This window comes from Podarcis vaucheri, assembly GCF_965113315.1.
Source record: "Podarcis vaucheri genome assembly, chromosome: 1".
In the NCBI taxonomy this organism is placed as follows: domain Eukaryota; kingdom Metazoa; phylum Chordata; class Lepidosauria; order Squamata; family Lacertidae; genus Podarcis; species Podarcis vaucheri.
Window position 1 is genome coordinate 101,575,426 of NC_138759.1, and position 21,533 is coordinate 101,596,958.

General features: G+C 38.9%; 1 protein-coding gene across 3 annotated transcripts in view; it reads right to left on the reverse strand.

Annotated features, from left to right (window-relative positions):
• The window catches only part of LRP1B (LDL receptor related protein 1B), a 768,212-nt gene that overhangs the window by 196,115 nt on the left and 550,564 nt on the right, over positions 1 to 21,533 (reverse strand). For all 3 annotated transcript variants that reach the window (XM_082196914.1, XM_082196915.1, XM_082196913.1), the window contains 6 exons: positions 17,534 to 17,753; positions 15,465 to 15,654; positions 10,350 to 10,472; positions 9,437 to 9,577; positions 3,208 to 3,333; positions 1,728 to 1,844 (listed from right to left, as the gene is read on the reverse strand). In XM_082196914.1, the coding sequence (XP_082053040.1) occupies positions 1,728 to 1,844; positions 3,208 to 3,333; positions 9,437 to 9,577; positions 10,350 to 10,472; positions 15,465 to 15,654; positions 17,534 to 17,753 (917 nt within the window). The remainder of the gene's footprint in view (positions 1 to 1,727; positions 1,845 to 3,207; positions 3,334 to 9,436; positions 9,578 to 10,349; positions 10,473 to 15,464; positions 15,655 to 17,533; positions 17,754 to 21,533) is intronic.

Genomic DNA, 21,533 nt, shown 5'->3' on the forward strand with positions numbered 1-21,533 from the left:
TGAGAAGGTGGGTAACGCTATGGATGTGACTCTTTCCTTCTGCACTGTAGGCTGCATTCTACCCACACAAAGTCCAGAGGTTTCTACATGGACACATATCTGTGCATCCCTCTCCAAACAAGCAAGATGAATTACCATAGTCCAAGAACAAATAAGTTGGCAGCCATAGATACTCAACACCTTGGCATTATTATTATTATTATTATTATTATTATTATTATTATTATTATTATTATTATTATTATTATTTTGTTTCTACCACGCCCATCTGGCTGAGTTTTCCCAGCCACTCTGGGGAAGGATGCAGCATTTGCTATAATATCTCAGGCTGTCTGGCTTTCTGTGGTGACCCATAGAACAGCACACGAGCTTACAGTAAAAATAAAGTCCTAAAAATTTTTTTTTACCATACTATTCACCTGTAGAGGTTACCAGAAAGGCTAGCAAATCAATAAAAAAAAAACACAAGGCAGTCCCCTCAGGGAAACATAGAGCAACTTTAATGTAATTATAAAAAGACTTCCTGCTTTATTTGTATGTATATCGGTTTAATTTTTTACTTCCTCTATTAATCCCTGCCCAGCTTTTATTAGTACAAATTAGTGGTTGAAACTATTTACCACACACTATAAATGTGAATGTAAAAAATATTCATATCAAAATAACAAAAAATTGCTGCTGTTTGCCATTGCTTCATGTGTGTGCAATGCTCTTTATTTTTATTTTTTTTTCTGCTTGTGAGAAGTGCAGTTTGTCAGAATAAAGGTAGGGCTGTTTTTCACATGTTCAAAAGAACTCATCATTTTTCATTGAAAGTGATGGAATAAAGTGCTAATGAAACCTGTAACCTTGCCAGCATAATGAAAGAAAGGGAAAAGCCTCCGTTTGATAAAATCATTAGTGATCTCTCTGCAATGACCTCTATGCATAATGTGGAGTTTTTGGGGAGAGAGGGTGCATTTTTGTCTTGTTTAATCAGGGGAAGTCATGCTACAGTATTAAACATTGATCACCAGGCATTCATTATTGGACTAATGCCTTTCTGTTTCAAGCTGAAATACTAAGCACTCTGGGGAGTATGTCCCTTTCGACTCATTTCCTTCTGGGTATTTATCTGAAGCATCTTTACATTCATAGGATGGCTCTTGAACTCTGTGAACAGAACAGATGATAAGAACCCAGGAGAACCATAAAGGCAAACCTTCCTCCCCTCACACAGACGTTCACACCCAACATACATGCCAGCAATGGCACAGCGGCTCCTTCAGTTCTGCTACTATGGTACTGGCTCAGAACCACTGTAATATATGGAAGGAATTTATTCTGTGACATTGGTCATGAGAGGGGTAAAGAGGTGAGACAACGCATTAACCCCTATGGATGGAAATCAATGTAAGGCTGGGGGAGGGGGAAGTATGCAGGGAGACCCTTCCGCCCTAAGGAGTTGGTGTGCCTGCTTTCTGTCAAAATATGTATTTCATCCCAAACTCTTCCCTGCTGAATTCCCAATAGCATCACCAAATCAGCAAAGAATAGTGAAAACAACAATATGCGGAAATCTTCCCATCACTGAAATATCTCATGCTTTATACAGGAAGCGTGGAAGACTTTTCAGATGACAAAGGGAACTGTTTTGGACATTCTTTTTCATGAAAGGGAAGTCTTGGGCAACAAATGGGAAGCCCTAACATATGTCTTATTTCCAAAAAGGCTATTAATTAACTTACCACAAGATGCCATTTCATCCGATTCATCGCCGCAGTCATCTTCCCGATCACAAAGCCATGAACTTGGAATGCATCGTCCGTTACCACAAGAAAATTGGTCAGCTTGACATGTTCTTGCTTGAGAGAGAAATTGACATGGAAATAAGTATTAATTATTTTGCTTGACTATAATATAGCTCAACTACTATGTCAATTTCATGCACAACTGTACTTTCTAACATACATTTTATAGTAGCATCATACTTTAGTTGAGCCATTGAGCTTCTAATGCAAACTTATTTTAGCAAGCTGTTAAAAACCACTGTCAAAATTAAAGCTCTTAAAACATATTTAATTTTTTAAAAAAGAAAAAAAAGCTTCCTGATATTCATGATATGGCTTTAGGAAGAGAAAAAGGATGAGAAATAAAACAAAAAACCTCACAATAATTGCAACACACACACGATTAAAAATAATAATATAAATAATGTTAAAATCACAACACTATATTCAAAGATAATTCAAGTATGGCTACATTAAATGCCTATTTATGTTCTGAACTCTCATGTGCATCAGTGAAATCACTCAAAATGGGGAGTCGCCTGTCAGCTCAACAAAGCTCCACAGATGAGTGGCAAAGAAGCTTTCCTGCTTGGCAGCTGAGCTGCTAAAGGGAGCCCCGCTGACCCTCCGGCTCACGTAAGCTGGAGAGGCAGTGGATTTGCACAGCTGATGCGTAGGGAAGCTTCTATGCCATGTGTCAGCTGTACTGGTCAACCAAGCCTGGTTCCCCCTCTGGCTCACATAAGATGGAGGTGCAGCAGGGCTTTCTGACTAACAGCTGATGCATGGGAAAGCGCAGCAGCAGCCTCTTTCTCATTCATCACCTGTTAGCTGGGAGCCTCAGCAAAGCCCTGCCATGCCTCTGGATCACAAGGAAATATGATGTCCCCTTTGGGGGGGTCTGTGGAGGGTCTCCTCATGAGCCAGAGGCACAGTGAGGCTTTGCTGAGGCTCACCAGGTCTCTCCCCCCAGAGAGCTGCGTGTATGCATGGTTGCATGTGAATATATGTAAATGGGGGGATGCTGCTATATATAAATACATAAATAATTATAATTGCAAGATGCAGGGTGACAAATAACCTTACATGCTGTCTGTCAGTGCATCCTGCTTAATTTCAACTCCAACAAAATGTTTAAGAGAGACAAGTTTCTACTTTCAAAACAGCATAATGCTCTGATGGTCAAGTAAAGCCATATGGATAGATTAACTGCCAAATCACTTTGGAACAGCCAGGCACAAATAATAAGTAAAATGTCATTGGCATTCCAAACCTACTGCCATCAAAATCTCAATTCATTTAAATCTGCAGTAATCAGATAATCAGTAAGAGTTTGGTTCAGTGCAATTTTCCGCCCAGAGAATTTATTCAATGTAGGATTAAGATAAAACTTAGTCACCTCAGGAAGAAAGTTGTGGCTTCCCTCCCTCCTTTTTACCTGCACAAGTTTCATTTGATTCATCTTCACCACTGCCACAATCATTTGCTCCATCACAAAGCCACCTCTTGGGGATGCAACGGTTATTGTGGCACTTAAACTGATTGTCAAGACAGCTGTGATTGACTGGGAGAAAGAAATACTACATTTTATCTTAAGTACGTAACCAGACACAGTACTGCTGAAACACTGATAATATGGCTTATATTACATTGCATTTGGTGCAAAAAGGGTGAGAGGCATATAGTGTAACGCTATACATGTCTACCCAGAACTAAGTCCCATCAAGTTAAATGATTGTAAGCTGTTGTTTTATCTTTGTTAAATAAAGTATTTCCCCAAAATTAGTTCAGTGGGGCTGTTTTCCAGGTATATGTGCATAGTATTGCAGTCTTCACATTTTTAGACTACATGCATTTCTTTACTCAAGGATCCTAAAGTTTCAGTTACAAAAATAAAATAATTCATAATTCTAAAATAAGAATTAAGGATTGAAATTTCCCTTATACACAAATAAAGCTACAGAATTGGAAGCAACAATTTTAATGTACAAAAGTCAGAAACTAAACCATCCCTCAAATATTTTTAATTAATTAATTAATTTATCAAAACTCTTGATTGTCTATGGCGGTTTACAAAAACAAAAATATTAAAATGTTTAATAAATACCAGGTATTTAAAGGTAAAGGTACCCCTGCCCGAACGGGCCAGTCTTGCCAGACTCTGGGGTTTGTGCGCCCATCTCACATCTATTGGCCGGGGGCCAGCGCTGTCCGGAGACACTTCCGGGTCACGTGGCCAGCGTGACAACGCTGCTCTGGCGAGCCAGAGCCGCACACGGAACGCCGTTTACCTTCCCGCTGGTAAGCGGTACCTATTTATCTACTTGCCCCCGGGGGTGCTTTCGAACTGCTAGGTGGGCAGGCGCTGGGACCGAGCAGCGGGAGCGCACCCCGCCGCGGGGATTCGAACCGCCGACCTTTCGATCGGCAAGCCCTAGGCGCTGAGGCTTTAGCCCACAGCGCCACCCGCGTCCCCACCAGGTATTTAGCAACATTCAAAATATGATGAAAGTCAATAGCTAAAAAGAGATAAAACATATGCAATTTCTATACGTCTCGTTAATGCTGCCTAAACAAAAATGTTTTAAACCTGCATGTCAGAGAACAAGGCAGCAGCAGATGAAGTGTATTTGGAGGATTCAAACCCGAACAGAGGAAACCCTAACAAAGATTTCCCCCACTCCATTCTGTTTTGTTGATCTGGACATTGGCAAACATTCACAAAATATTCAACATTTGGATTTAAAGAAGCATAACTCTCTCTCTCACACACACACACACTTCTAAAGACAATTAAGACAGAAATTGGGATAAAGTTTTACCAGGAATGGGTACCAGAAAATCAGGACTAGGATGCATGAGCAGAACTACAGATGGTTTTTTGTTTTGTTTTGTCTTCAACCCTCAAAATTTACCAGAACCAGAAACAAAGTAATTAATGGCTGCTGCTGCTGCTGCACAATGCTAACTTTTAAGCACTATTTAAGGCTTAACAGAACTATCTCATGATTCATGGACAATGAAATGGGATGATTTCACTTCATCTGAAGTGTTATGCAGTTTAATATTGTTTGTGCTTTGAGCACATAACTGTGGCCCTTTTATGTAAGAAGGTTTCTACCCAATACTGCAAAACCTGAAAAACAGTGCTATATGTTTGTTTGTTTATTTATTTATTTCTCTATCTGCTTATTTAATTTTCTCAGAGACCATCACAAAAGCTACTGTTTGGAGGAATAGTATTTTACTTGTTGATATGTGTTTGGGGCAGTAGGAGTGGTCAGTTTATGTTTGGGTCTACTTAGCACTGAATCAATCTCTAAAATTGCTATTAATTGCACTGCTGTTACTCAAAAATGCAAATGTGCAAAGATTAACATGAAGTTCTCTAGTCAGCTTTGGTTACAAAAAAACAAACAAAACCACCACCGTAAAGTTAATGAGCATGAAATGTTGCTTATGATGCCCATTCAGTACATTCTTCCATATTTATTACATATTTTATAATGCCATAACTTATTACTACATGTCTTCACAATAATTATCTATCCATACATATAAAATTAATGTAGTTGAGGGCAATGCCTATTAACCAATAAAACAAGGGATCTTACAGTTCAAACCAAGAACAATAAAAGTTGAAGGATGCCAAGGAAGCCTATAAAGGCATAATGTTTCACATTGAAGGATTAAACTTCCCTAATAAGACACACAGGGAGCCAGAGCTGGCTTAATACCAACCTACTACGCTCCTTATGCTTAAATCCCAAAAGTCCTTAACTAGTTTTTCATGCTTTGTCTATTTATACTACAGCTGTATTCTTTTGGAGTCATTTATGTATGTGTAGTGGCCACTTATAACACTAACAAACAGAACATTTTAAGAAATAACAAATGCTTATTATTTTTGCTGTCTTTGACCCAACTCTGTATGTGGTACCAAATGAAATTTTACTATAAATTATCTATATTATGCCCATACAGGTAGACTGTGTATTGTTAATGCTGCTGCTGCTATTATTAAGCAAGTTTAAGATATGAGCTTCATTGTTCATAGGTTTGTTCTAGAGACAGTTTGCTGTTGTATCCGAGTATGTTTTTATGCTGCTGAAATTATGTTAAGGTCCTGCATAACATGATGTGGAAATTAATTGACCCATTAGGTTATGGGCACAAGGTAGTTTGCTTTGTATGCCTGGTTTATTGATATGCCACCACATCTAATCACTGTGTATATTTAAATGAGAGCCAACTATTTCTCAGAGCATCTCTCTTGCTGAAATCAAATGAAGTGTTTAATTTATGCTTGGATCATGCCCTGTGCTTTTAATGACGCTTCCCACCAGTTTCATTTTGAATTCTCACATTTTGAATAATTCAAAATGATGATCTGAAGGGCTTTGTATTTGCAAGCCTATTGCTATGATTTTGCACAGACAACACTTCCAATAGCGGGCTATGGAATAAATATAGATAGGAAATGGTAGTAATCTTGCCTATGAAACACAACAGCTTAAGATGAAAGTCTAAGGCTCTGAGGTCATAAAAACCACCTACAGTTCAGCAACCCTTCCAAAATGATAAAAGGAAAGCTTTATTGGACTTGGGGAAAAATGTGCAGCATATAAAAATGTACCTTGTGCTAAGCATGAAATTAGTCAAGAACTAAAACTGATTAAAATTGGATATAAAGCTTTTATGTTGTGCCAACAACAAGAGTAAAACTGTAATTTCAGTTCTCCCAAAAAAAATGACCACTGTTATTCAAAAGAAAAAAGGTCTGTGCAGTTCCTGTACTTATGAAATACTTGTTAACATCATACAGTTGTATGATGTTAACATACAGTCTGATTGTGCAGGGGCCAAGAAGCTAGTAGTATTCACAGCCATTGCTTATTATTACTATTCCATGAGCAGAAAACGAGGGATAGAACCAAAGACTACAGAAAGAGAGAAGAGACCCTCAAGCTGTTAGTCCAAAAACCTGGTGATTTAATAATACAACATAAAATGCCAATTTATTATTATTGCCTTATCTATAGATATGGACATCAACGGGTTGCAGTATTACATATTATTGGTCTGTAGTAGCAAAGTGCCCTCAGAATCAGGCTTTTGGTAGCAGGAGAAACAGAAGATTGGATTTTCACTTTTATCTTAGTGTAAAACTAGTATGAGAACAGATAAAAGCCACGGATGGAGATGGTGAAAAGCAAAGGAACAAAGACATAAAATCTAACTTTGAAACAGAAACTATCACACAGTGTCCAAAAGCACTGCTCTAGTCTTAGATCATACTGAGGGCTTCTTTGGCGATGGTTAAGGGATAGATAGTTTCGAATCACTTTTGCATTTGTTTCATTGTATGTCAATGCAGTCTCATTTCTGCATCAATCTTCGATTTTAAAAAAGAAGCAAAAATTGGCATTTAGATACATATATTTGAAAATGTTTACAAAGGCATACAAAATATGCATTTCTGAACACATTTTCTCTCTTAAAATGCACATTTCTGAATATATTTTTATACCTAATATGAATTTTAAGATTCATTTTAATACTTTTTTGAGCCAAGAACATCATCGCAAAATTGAAGTGTGTGACATCTGAAGGATGCCTATATTTTGAGCCACACATCAGACTGAGATATGTGGATCAATTCAGCCCTGTTAATATCAGAACTTCAGAAGCTTTATTCTTTGAGCACTCTTAGCCGTGCCCTTACTATATGCAAAGTCTGCCTTTACTGGTCCAAACAATTGCATGCAAGTGCACATTCAAATAGTAATTTACCGATAATGATTGAATGTTTGTCATCAGGAGAGAAAAACACTGCTAAAGAAGTAAGTGTGAAAAGTTATAAAGTGCTATTTTTAAAATGAACAACTTGAACAGACAGCAAGAATATGTGCCTAGAAATATGTCTTTTACAGAGATCAAAAAAGTGTTAAAAAATTCATCTGTTCAAAAGAAAGAAAGAAGAATTATTTAAGCATGTATGCATTTTTCAAACCTGAAAAGGCACATAAATAGCTCCCAATATAGGCCTTTATCTTTTTAAAAATGATACCATACTGATCACACTTCCCTAAGGCGATAGCAGCCGGGTCCTTTGATGACAGGTAACTTTCTCATATGCTCACTCATCTCTGTACATTCAGGAAACATTCATACACAAAAATCTAAATTTTATATCCAAATACAGATTTTTAAAACATTTTGATGAATTTTGGAGCTGAGAATTGCATTGGGGCACATGGAACTATGAAAGGTGATGGGCAATTCAGTTCCGATCTGCACTTCACTCGCAAAAGATCAGACTACTTTGTTCTGGAATTTGCAAAGACAGAATTCCTCCAGCATTCCTGCCTATGACAAATTGCCATGCTGCAGTCTATGACCCCATTCTCTCCCACAGGAACACAACTCTTTCCTCAAGATATGAAAACAACTTCTCCTTGGCACAATCCCCTCATGGTATGTGTGAATTTATTTATTTTAGTACATTTTTCTTCCATCATGGAACTCAAGCTAGAGTATATGGCGTTCCAAGGCAGTCTCTTCCATACAGACACTGATCAGGTCTAATCTTTATTTAGCTTTTGAAATATAGCTGTATCATGGGTCCTCAGACCTTGCCCTGGGACATTTTTAACAACTGGGTGGAAGTAGACCCAATTGTGTTGAGTCTTCCTCACCCAAATGGCCCCACCCATGTTTCTGCTTACATGCATGTGGACCAGATGCCCACATGATAGGCATGGGGTTGCACCACTCAGTGCATGTGGCCTTTGACACCTGCAATATGTATATTCAGGACCCACCATATCCTTTATGATTACTTTTTGTAATCAGAAGTTCCAAAAGTTGTTTTCAATGATGTATTTAAATTGTTGCAGCCTACTCTGGGACTTTAGGGTGAAGGGCAAGTAATAAAACATATATAACTATAACAATGATAATAACAATATAAACTAGAACATTTGAAAAGCATTCTAAGATTCGCATAGAAATAGGGATGCTGCAAATTATTGCTGACATGCTGTTGCCTCCAGTCACAATAAGCATTTCTCATCCTTGCAATGGCTTTTAGTAGTAAAGTAGTGGAAAACATTTAAGACATCACACTTTTGCCTGCATTTCAGTTCCCATATGTCTCCTTTACAATATATCGAGGCAGCAAAAGCTGTACAGCATCTTGTTCCAAACTTATGTCTGTTTTCTTGGACACTCTTCAAGACACCATTGCCAAGAAGCAACGAAGTGTTTAGCAACCTTCTGCACAGTAATTCTGGCTTCTGGGCATTTAAATTGATTTCCCCCAGTTTTTCCAGCAGAGTTTACCTCCTGGCCCAACAACCATGCAAGGGCAAGGGGCAGTAGCATTTGAGGAACAAAAGCAGACACATTAGAGGGTGTGAGGATCATTAGCATGATGAGCGTTATGAAGCAGGGTCCTCCCAGTATGCTTTAGAGTTCCTATTCCCTACAAATGCAGACCGAGAAAAAAATGAATGATATATATATATCTCTCTAAATGATTAGTCAGCTATGGCAGCTTCATTTCCATTCCCCTCAGACACTTACATATTTGCATAGATTAACACTCTCATTACATATTTTTTTTAATGAGAAAAGAACAGACCACACTTTGCACAGATACATACAGCAAATCTCTGAATGCTCATCAGAGCCATCAAGGCAATCATCATCCCCATCACAGCGCCAGCGGTCTTGGATACAGCGCCTGTTCTGACATTGAAACTCTCCAGGTTTGCATAACTTGGGTAGCACTTCTCCAGAATTAACTAAGGGTACAAATGCATAAAGAACATGCAGTATTAGCTGCCCATACACAAGCATTAATTATTCTTTCTACTTCATAGCCTTCAGCTCTCATTATTACATGTTCATAAAATGACAATCCTATCTGGAGTTTTCTGTAAGAGCAACAAAGTGCTGGGGATTCAGTCCACTTACTGGCTCCCACTCCAATATTAATCAATGGTTTAGGATGCTCCTGCATCATTGTAGTGCAAACCTTCACTATAATAACAGCACCCCATTTCCTTAAGTGCTAAATGTGTCCCTCTGAGCCTCTCCATCTGGCTCTTGGGACTCTCTTCAATAAATACCTCTCCCTAGCCATATTCCCTCTTCTCAGGACACACCTGTCACCAGCCCTGATTCACACCGTCCATGTGTGTGTTTGCCTACAACAAGGGGAACATTTATATTTCTTACTCTGCCCACTTCTACCTCTGACCCACCCCAAAAGGTTGCCTAGAAGGGAATGCAGCCTTCAAGCTGAAAATGTAAGGGGGGGGAGGGAGTCATTTCAGTCTAGGTTTAAAACAACCCCAAGACTACCTTTAAAGTCCCAAGCATTGAAGGGAAATCCTTAGAATACTGAACACTGTGTTCAGTAAAAAAAAAACCCCTCTGTGTTTTTCTGTTCTGCTGGTGAAAAAGCATAATCTCCTACACTTAGACATTTGCAGTTTTACAGACATTCACAGGCTTCATTTTTTCTCCCTACAACATTAGTATAAACTCAGATACTCTCTAGGAAGATCGTACTTGTGCATCTTGTACTGTTTCCCTCCAAATGCTGGTTATCAGCGCAAGCACACACTCTGCCTCCGGGAACAGCTAAACAGAGAGTGCTGCAGCCTCCATTGTTAACACGGCACGCGTTGTCGCCTGAAATAAAATAAAAAAGCAACCTTAATGACAAATAAACAACATGTTATAAGAGTATAATATACAGAGACCATGAAGAAAATTGCCTTTATCTAGCAGACACACTGCTTTGATCAATGTGGTTTCCTGCAGGTACAGCAGGTACAACATGATCTAATTTGGTCACAATCTTATCTCTTACTTTTAAAAGTATAGGACTACAATGAAACACTACACATTAGAATGAACTTATTTGTTTCATTTTCAAGCCACCCTTCCAGCTTTATCGTAACTGAGGTAACATATGTGATGCAGTGCTGGTGGTGTGCATTTAAGTTTACTGGGGAATTTAAAAACTGGCAAAATGCTGGTGTTTGAGAAGATTGGCATGCCAAGGGAGGGAGGGGTTGATATATTGAAAATATTCTGGTAGTATCCTTGTGTCAGTGATGGTCAGGCAGGGGTATCGGAGTAGCTTTCCCCCTCATACACTCAATTCATTTTCACCAAGAGGAATTCCTTACAACCATCCATTCCATATAGGACAAGCATTCTGGGTTCAGTTTCCCCCTTACAGCAGAGTGACAGAATACTGAAAAAGTGGGTCAGAAAGACTGGAACTGGTTTTTTGATTGTTTTAAAATGCACAGTGGAGCTTAAGGTTACAATCCTATAGCACTTACCTGGGAGTAAGCCCCATCAAACACAATGTGGCTTATATCTGAGTAGATAGATATATAGGGTTGTACTGAAAGCAACTGGTGTCAGTTGAAAGTTGTAAAATAAAAATGCATGTCAAGCTACGGAACAATAATATAAGACGAGGGCACTGATTATTATTGACTAGTGTTACTGCTGAATTTTGCCTGAAGCTATATTGGAAGTGGATGTTAAAGTTTTAGCTCTTGCAAAACATCTGAAAAAGAAAGAACTGCAGTTGGTTTTGCCACAACTAGAAAAATTCCTTAGACATTTACACAAACTTAGGTCATCTCCAATTCCACATAAAACAAAATTTAGAGCAAATTGGAGAGTCTTTTTGAGGCAAACAATTTCAGGCTTTTCAAGGGACTTTCAATAAGCCTAACATGACATCTCAGAGGATTTTGAACATCTTCATCACCTACTTAACCAGATAGTGAATGTGACCGAAATACCATTTCATCATTTTGAAACTTAAAATCTTTTCTGATTAATACCACAGACCACACAACTAGAGAGGCCTCAGGTGTTTATAAGCTCTGTAATACCATTCAGCTTTTAAGCTGTGTGTCAATAAGGCCTGGCTTAGATTGTTCCATGCATCACAGACAACCACTGTTGAAATACAGGCTTCATATAGCATTAAACTTTATTGCATGGCCTTAGAATCATAAAGAATATCAGTAACTAGATAATAGTTCTTAGACAAACAGCATAGACATTGTCTTATATTTAGTTAAGACAACATATATATGTATATGCGTGTTTATGTGTGTGTCTGGGATCCTGAAAATGATTCATTCAACAATACTAAGAAGGAAAAGTATTTCACAACTGCATTTTAGTTAACAAGAAAACCCATTAAAGTAAAATAAAACTTGGATGGTTACACAAATAACTCATATGTGACACATCCTTCAAGTTATCCTCAGTACAGCCTTAAAAAGCTGTTAACTGGTTTGTAAATGTAAGCTGACAAGAGGCATGTAGGGTCCATTTTTCAAGACTGTTCATAGGTGGCATCAAATTTATGTGTGTTTGTGTTGTGATTGTTTAGAACCTGAAATGTTGGATACATACATTTTAAATCCAAATCAACACTCGGTTTATTGAGCCATGTAACTACTACTACAAGTCTTGGAGGAGATATAAAAGTGGGGATTATTGATTAGTCCGTAGATGGATTTTTAACAAGCAGTTTATATAAGCTTAACTAGCGACATAGGCTTATATCCTACTTCCATTAAAGTAAATGGAAAGAATCAATTTGGATTCTGTGGAAACCAGACTAAATGTGCATGACGACTTTATTATTCTTCATCAAAACAGATCCCTATACCATTACCAAATAGGAAATCAATTACCATGTGATGCTTCTCTGTGTCTTTGAGACCAGCTAGAATTGTACATCACAATTGTACATTACAATTTTAGCTAGTGGCACAGCTAAAAGAGAGCCTGAGGTGAAATCTCTCTTGAAAGGTGAGAAATCTCCCCCGCCACACACATTCTGGGTAGTATAAAGGAACACAAGCTACCAATATTCAAGCAGCTGGTTATTTCCCATACCCAGGGCCCTTCTCTTATTATTTATTTTTGGATGTATGTATTTTGTGGATTTCTGAATAAATGTTCTCTGTGTTAAAAAATAAAAATAAAACACACACAATGAAATCCAGAAAGATGGACACCAAATAAAATAAAATAAAGTATAAAACCTAATAAATTATGATTATTTTATTATACTACTATTATTATGCTTTTTATTATTGTGCTCCATTTAATGTGTTCTCAATGTTGTACACTCCCCTGGGATCTTTTGCTACAGAGCAGTATATGAATTGATAACTAACTAACTAACAGCAGCTGCACAAAGCTGAAAGACTAACCAGCACAGAGTTATAATGAGTCCAGCAACTAAAAACTTTTTCAGATTCATAAGAGTATTCCAGAACATCCTTTGTTCCCTTAATGGCCCATTACTTATATTTTAACACTTGCTGGATCCAGGGATTAGCAGGGTCTTGGTATATACAGCCTACCCTGCCCACAACTAATAGCAATATTTTGCAAGAGAGAGAGAGAGAGAGAGAGAGAGAGAGAGAGAGAGAGAGAGAGAGAGAGAGAGAATGAGAATGTTTTAAACAGATGTTGGCCTTCCCAGTAAGCCAGTGTGACAGGAGGTCAGATAAGTGATGCTGCTGCATCAACTGCTTCGGATATATGCTGTTTGCACTCACATCTTGCATGCTTACTAATAAAATATAATCTCAGTACTTCCAATTTCACAGGCATTTAATGACCAGGGCAATGACTTTGGGACCTTTCATCCTGGGGGGAGCTTTGGCTAGGGTACCCACTCCAGTCTACCAGGTGGCAGAGAGATGTGAACTTCCCAGACAAGGCCAGCACTCTTGGCATTGGTGGGCTGCAATGGAAGCAAAAGTCACTCCCCAAACGCAGCAGATCTCCTTTTACAGCCATGGACAAGGCAGGAAAGGTCTCAGAATCCATGACCACTGCAGAAATGATGTGTGGAGTATCAGTTTGCTGCCAGGGATTCTAGACATGGTAGTCCAGGAAAACACACACTGCCAGGATCTGGGGTCATGGTGTTCCCTGACAGCAATTCATTACGTTGACTATTTCTTGTTTATGGACTTATACATACATTATATAATGATATTTATGATTTGTAAATTTTGGATTATAACTACTACTAATAATACATTTACCATACTTATTAGCCATGTGTTACGGCTGTATTTGAGCAGGATATGGGGAAGACCTGCTGTCTCTTCCCTCACCTTCCCTAAATTAAGCATCTGGACCTTGGGGTACTGAAGGGAAAGGAGGAAGAGATAGAATGAGGATATCCTGCTCAATCTCCAAGTGATCAGATGTACCATTCCTAATATCCATGCTTGATTTTTGTGAGTTTAATCTGGGCAGATAGCACAGTCTACCTTCTGTTTCGGAGTTCCATCTCTCTCTCTCTCTCTCTCGCTCTCTCTCTCTCTCTCTCTCTCCGACTTTCACTATATCTCTCTTCTCTGTGATGTTTGTTTATTTTGACAAACTCACAGTTGCAGAATCCATGCAGAGTCTACCTCCTCAAAATAAGGAAATCACCTATGGATTGAGAGAAAGACCCCCTCATCTATTGTTTATTGTTTTCAGTCTGCCTACCTAACTGGGGGGATTAGACTTAATCCAAACACTAGTTACCCTCCTCCCACCGAGGGGGGAGAATAAAAATAATTTTATGGAGGTCCCTATGAATTTCTAGTATTCTCTCTTTCAAAGCAAATTGATCATATTCAAATTTAACCTTGAACTTTTAGCTACACAGGAAAAGAACTGGAAGAGTTATCGGTCATCAGACTTAAAATTACATAGAAGAATGGTTAGATCTTACATCTTCAAAGCCATGAAAAGGTTATCAAAGCACAATGAACATAACTTCAGATCTTTTAACTACATATTTGCAGACCTTAAAAACTTCACAGAAAGATATTTAGATCAAAACCACAATAGGATTTGTTCAACATCCAATAATATTTTTAGAAGGTCAGAGCAAAAACCTAACAAATCTCAATATCTATAATTAATGGAGTATCTCCTCCAGTTAATAATAACTCTGATGTATGATGTATGATATTTGTTGACGCGAGTGGCGCTGTGTGTTAAACCACAGAGCCTAGGGCTTGCCGATCAGAAGGTCAGCGGTTCGAATCCCCACAACAGGGCGAACTCCCGTTGTCCGGTCCCTGCTCCTGCCAACCTAGCAGTTCAAAAGCACATCAAAGTGCAAGCAGATAAATAGGTACCGCTCCAGGGGGAAGGTAAACGGCGTTTCCGTGCACTGCTCTGGCTCGCCAGAAGTGGCTTAGTCATGCTGGCCACATGACCCGGAAGCTGTACACCGGCTCCCTCGGCCAGTAAATCAAGATGAGCGCAGCAACCCCAGAGTCTTCCGCGACTAGACCTAACAGTCAGGGGTTCCTTTACCTTTACCTTTACTATGTTGACTGGATCAATGAATTGTTGGAGAATAAATAGTTAATAGTAAACAACTACATAATCCACAGACATAATCCAGCAAGTCATTTGCAATTTATTTCAATGCATCATATTTATGACTAACTTAAGTCATATTTATTTTAATGGCAGTTAGTTGTAGCTAATGTTTGCTGGAATGTCTCACAAATTAATGACAAAGATTGAGGCAATGTGGTAAAAGGGTAGCCTTTCTGTAATTAATGTTAAAGCGCTGCTCAGTGTAAATACAGAAAATATTGTTCTCAGTACCTTGCTGCTTGTGGGGATCATAAATCTGAAGCCCAAACAGAGGTGATCTCTCACTTCTTAGAAGTGTCACGTTTCTAGTCATCAAATCCAGTTGGAAAATAGAGCCATTCATATAATCTGTCCAGAAAATATAATTCCTATGGTGTGACAGTCCAAATGGATGGTTTAATTCTTTTCCACTGTAGACCACCTACAATTAATCAACGTTAGTTAAAGAGATGTTAAAATTCACTGCACCAGTAAAATGCTTTACAATTCCACTTTAAAACAGACAAGGGGAGGGGGGAAGACAGAGACAGAATTTGAACAATTTTGTCCAAGCATAGATAAGCTGGTCAGAAACAGGCCATGTTCAAGGTCTTATTGTTAGCACACAAATCCCCTGAACAACCCAGGGCCATGTTACTTGAAATACCAGCTGCCTCACACGGACCTGAAAGATGTCTTAGATCATCTTGGGAAATTCTCATTGTGGTACCACATCTGACACAATGTCACAGGGTATTGATAAAAAGGGTATTTCCTGGTATTGACCCTATACTTTGGAATGCCATTCCTTCTACTATATGTGAAGCGGCAACCATCAGTGTCTTATAAATTCCCTGATATTCTGTTCCTGCTTTAATGTGTTTTTAATGCAGTTTTATACTACTCTTTTACTGGTTTTATGTTGCACCTTTGTTTTAATGTTATCGTTTAAGGTTTTTAATGTTGTGAACCACTTAGGGATTTTTTTAAAAAAATTAAGCAGTTTATACATGCTTTAAATAAATAAAATAAACCATATAGTCGTAAATACAAGGATTGATGTGGGTAATATTAACTAGCTTTGAATGTGTATTGGAGGAATTGTTCCTCTGTGCTGCATTAACCATTTGTGTGAAGATTCCCCATAAAAATTAAAACAATCTTAAGAACATTCTTAGCTAGGGAATAGCCCAGAAGAGCTATTTAGCTGTCTTAAGATTGTTATTGGTGCACTGACTTCTCTGTTTATTCTCAGTTTCACCTAAGGGTGCAATCAGGATAGAAATTGTGCTCATTGATCAACTGGAAACACTTTTTTTTTGCACTGATGATGGAACAGACTGAAAGCTGCAGAAATCTTTAGCAAAAGACAAATTAGTTTTTTTCACCCCTTTTGCAGAAAGTCCTCTAGAATGTCTGTGTAATTAACTGGAATCTTCATCCTACCCACAGAACTGGGAAGAAATTAAATGCAAGGAGCCAAGCACTGACAGGATTGTTCACACTTCACATTAAAAAAGTTAGGATACCGGAGCAGTTTTGTCTGACTGTTGATGGTTCTATATATATATAAAAATTCTTCCAAAAAATCCTTTTTTTTTTTTTTACTATGGCAGACCAACACAGCTACCTATCTACTACTGTTGATGGTTCTGTGATTCTGCCTAACGCACAAACATTGGTGAATAATCACTACATTAACCCTATGTGTACGGCTCGCTGGTTTAGGCGTATTTTTAGAATGTTATGCATTTATTTTTACATATCCTACTTTGCCTCCAAGGAGATCAAGGTGGCAAACATGGTTCTCTGGTTTTAGGAGAGGCAGACACAACCACACTGTCTTCTAGGTTCAAAACAATGGACTCTACTATATAAGCTACAATGGAAGTGTGAACTCTACTAGGTCAATGTCAGAGAAGCAGCATGTGCTACAAAAAGTATTTAAGTAGTTGGCTGTGCCAACCAATTAAGATGGTCAGGGAAAGCAATCCCATTAGCTTTAATTTGGACCTTTGTACTGTATCACCATGTACCGAAAACAACTCAACATTAACATAGGATTATTACGGTAGATAACAAAGTCTCTTTGTGTTCTGCTTCTTCTAAAGAAAATAAATAACATATGGTTGCACCCTGCAGCAGGATGCCAGCTAAACTACCTCAGTCATCCTTATGCTGGAAACGCCCCCCCACCCCCAGCACATAGATCAGCCATAGAAGGAAATTAATTAAAAAACAAATAAACCCAAAATTTAAAGTTGCAATATAATTCAGTGAAATGAAAGCTTGAGGGCAACACAGCATCACATTTCTTTCACCTTTCTGTCAGTTCCATTCAAAAATATTCGTTCAATGTGATCATAATAGGCATCACACCAGTACAATATGTTGTTTTGATAGTCCAGAGTTAATCCATTTGGCCACAACATCCTTGATGTAACAAAAATCTGTCGGTGGTAGCCATCCATCCATGCCTTCTCAATTCGTCCCACGCTATCGTCTATTTCATCTTCTTCCCAGTCTGTCCAATACATCCAGCTATGAAATGATAAATAAGCATCCATTTATTATTTGAACCAAATTGCAGAATGCCTTCTACAGAGATGCAGTAGCTCCATTGGGTTTCTACTTTAAGCCTTCTTAATGCTTTCTTTCTTCCTGTCAAGAGCAATAAATGAGTAACAGAGGTAATCCACCAAGGGGGGCAGGGGGAGAAAAGCTACTCCTATGTGACCTGAGAGAATATAATCAATTATATGATTACAAAACTGAATTGATTGACATGGAAAGTTGATGCTGTGCTAATGAGCTGCTTCGAACTTTACCTAATCACACTAGGCTTAGGATATCTCTTTCTTTTAACTGGCAAACTGACTTTATCATAAAGGAGAGAATTATGCAATGATTGGAGAATATGTATTTCTAATGCAAACTAATTTAACCATTTTCCCAGTTTGTGGAAATTTAATGACTAGGTATAAAGTAGTTCTGCAACCGGGAATACCCCTCAGCACTCCCATTAAAATTGTTTGTTTCCATAAAAGATTGTGAATCATCTCCCTTTTTATTATACAAAAATCACTATGTCATAATCAGGAGCAAACACTCTACACTATGGGTGATATGCAATTAAGTTACAGTAGACCCACTGAAATACATTGACTTAAGTCCAGTTTCAATGTATTGAATATGACTTACAGGGCTGTATTTTGAAATAAAATGTTTAGGATACCCTATACCCTGTAAGTCATAGCCAGGGAAAATATCAGTGCCTACAGAATTCTAAGACAAATTCATCAAGGAATAAGTTGCCGCTGGTATACACCATGATGACAGTATAGATAAAAGCAAAGTTTAGCAGTCTAGATTTCTGAATTCTATTACAAATTGGCACCAAATATTATTTGGTCTTACTGCAGAATTGAGGTAGTATCCAACATGCATGTTTCATAAATTCTGATGCAGTTGTGTGTCTGTGTGTAAGTTTGATGCCAAGCATGTTGAAAGACAGCTTATGCGATTGATGGTCAGACTATTGAACATCCATTCTGATTTGTTTATGGGTCAGTTGTATTACAATGGTCATTCATCCTGATTTGCTTGTGGGATGTTTACGTGTTTCTCCATTTAATCATTCATTCCACACTCTTTCCCCCATTACTTTCCTAATAGCAACAAATCTTATTTTTTTAAAGAGAATTTGTTGTGCACGGATAATGTAACACTTCCAACCACTTTAATTGCACAAACTTGAATTCCTGGTATGCTCTTGAATCCCTCCCCTCCCCCACAACAGTGACAGTCTGGAGGCACTCATCTACTTGTGCTCATCTGAAGGCACCTTTAGTAAAATCTTTATGTCAGCTATCTTGAATTGAAGTAAATAACCAGATCAATATACTCTTTGCTCTTCTCAACACTACAATGAATCAATAGCACTTGCAAACATTTATTTGACTTGTTAAAAGGCCATTGCTTAAAAATAGTCCTCTTTGTTTTACAGTTACCACCAGTCACGTCCCAAGCCAGGATCAACCAAAGTGGCATTAATGCTCACATCTGGAATTAATTAAAATACAGGCATAGCTTCAACAATATTTATCTGAAGCACAAAGAGAATTATAATGCAGTAACTAATATTCCTTTCTATAAAAAACAAACAAACCACGTGTTATTTTAAAAAGATACAAATGGGGGAACTGGCTGCTGTCAGGCACAGGATGCTCAAATACATAGATCACAATTCTGCTTAACTAAAATAGTTTAGTAAATGTGTGTCAGAACACCCTTTTTTCCAAACTTTCCCTTTCTGAACTATATAAGCTTAGTATTATGCTACAAATCTAGAAGACTGCAACCCATGAACTGGAACATTTCATAAACGCAATTGCCAGTGTCAATTTGATACAGGTTCAGCTCACATTTCTTCTATGTAGTTTAAGTCAATATAAGCTTCTTGTGGAATAGCTTGTGTTCAATCAAGTACTATGTAAAGGTGCAAACCCTGGAAAAATGGGAATTAGCCTTACCACGAATTTCTGTTTAATGATCTGGATGAAAGGCATTCCTCCTATGAGGAGGCAGAGTCCTCTCAATGCTTTTGCCTCCTCTCCAGGCAGAGGAATCATCCCCACTAAGTATGGACCACTGGTTCCTGATGGAGAAGATCCTCCTGAACATCAAACCTCTAGGGAGCCTGCACCATCAAACTGACTAGATCTGGGAACCAAACCCCTCAGGCCACCAGAATCACCTCAGTTTGGACTTGATGGACTTTCTGCACAGTTCTCTGAATCAAACTGAAGCCAGAAATGCATAAAGTTATCCCAGATGCCACTCTGTTTCCAGTGCAGCCAGAGACAAAAAAATGTGAATTGAAGGTGCTTAGCTGAACATTTTCTGCTGAAGCAAACAGGGCTGTCACTGGTTGACCCAGCTAGCACGCCAAAAAGTAGAGCACCATAGGGTTCAGCTGCCACTATGCCTCTTTCACAGTTATTTGGCTCAACAAGTCCACTCTTTTCAGATGTTCTGTCTTCAAGCTGAGTAGATGACACAGAAAGGTTTGCCATACTCAGAAGTTTGGATACCTCTGACATCAATATGCAGTATCACGAGCCTCCCTGTCTACTGACATAAGCCTTGGCCAAATTGTTGTAAATCCATATCAAACCAGAACAAACATGGCATCCCTGGTCCTCCAGAGTCAGGATCCTGCTCAAGGTAAACCATTTTCAAATTCAGAACATTGAGGCCCATCTTGACATTTTTGCCTTGGATAAAGGCCACCCCCCCTCCAGCCAAAGAGGTTTGAATTGGTAGTGAGAACCACACAAGAGGGCCCCTCCAGGGACACTCCTGCAGACAGATTATGGGGTGCCAGCCACCAAGACAGCTCCCTCTTCAGTGCAGATGGAATCCCCACCATCTCAGACCTCTTTGCTGCAATGACATATTGATATGACCTGAGCAGTTGATGAAGTGACCAGATATGAAATTGAGCCCATGGCAGGAAAACAAAGCTTGATAGCATCAAGCCCTGCAGATAGGTAGATTCTATCAGAGTGCTTGGCAAAGATCACAGAATGACATGTAAGGTCATCAGAAGCTTGTCCACCTATTCCAGCATCAGACATATCGAGAAACATTTGGTGTCAAGGCAAGCTCCAAGGTGCCTAAGAGACTTGCATGGGGAAGATGACACTCTTTTCCATGTTGACCAAAAATCCTGATTCTTGCAGACAGGTGGCTATTGTGTAGGTGTCCTGCATGCCCTGATTCTGAGAAGGGGCGTGCACCAGAATGTCATCCAGTTATGAAGGGACACAAATGCTCCTAGAGCATAGATGAAGTCCTTCACCCAAGAAAGGAACCAAGGAAATTTCCCCTCCCTTGGAAAGGCAATTGGGGGACCAAGACTCCTGGAGTACTCATTCCTGTCCTCTGCTGGCTGGAAGCTCTATATATGACATCAGCCAGAAGAGACTGTACAGCCACACATATCTTGGTGTCAGAAAGGCCTCCAGAGGGGCAGCTGAGAAGTGAGAGGAAGCCATTGGAGCAAATAGAACCACTTTCTGCCAACTGAAGAAAAAAGGTGGGAAAGCCACTGCTGTGTACCAAATGCTGCAGCCACTTCTTTTCAACAAGTACTAGTATGCTTGCTGAGAAGTTAAGCTGGGACCACACAAGCTAGCCAACTTGCCAAAAATTGAGGGGTTTAACACTGGTGGCCACTCTGAGAGTACCAGAAAGGACCCCTGGAGGGTTAAGTCCAGTCAAATGCAACTATGGGGTTGCGGCACTCATCTCACTTTC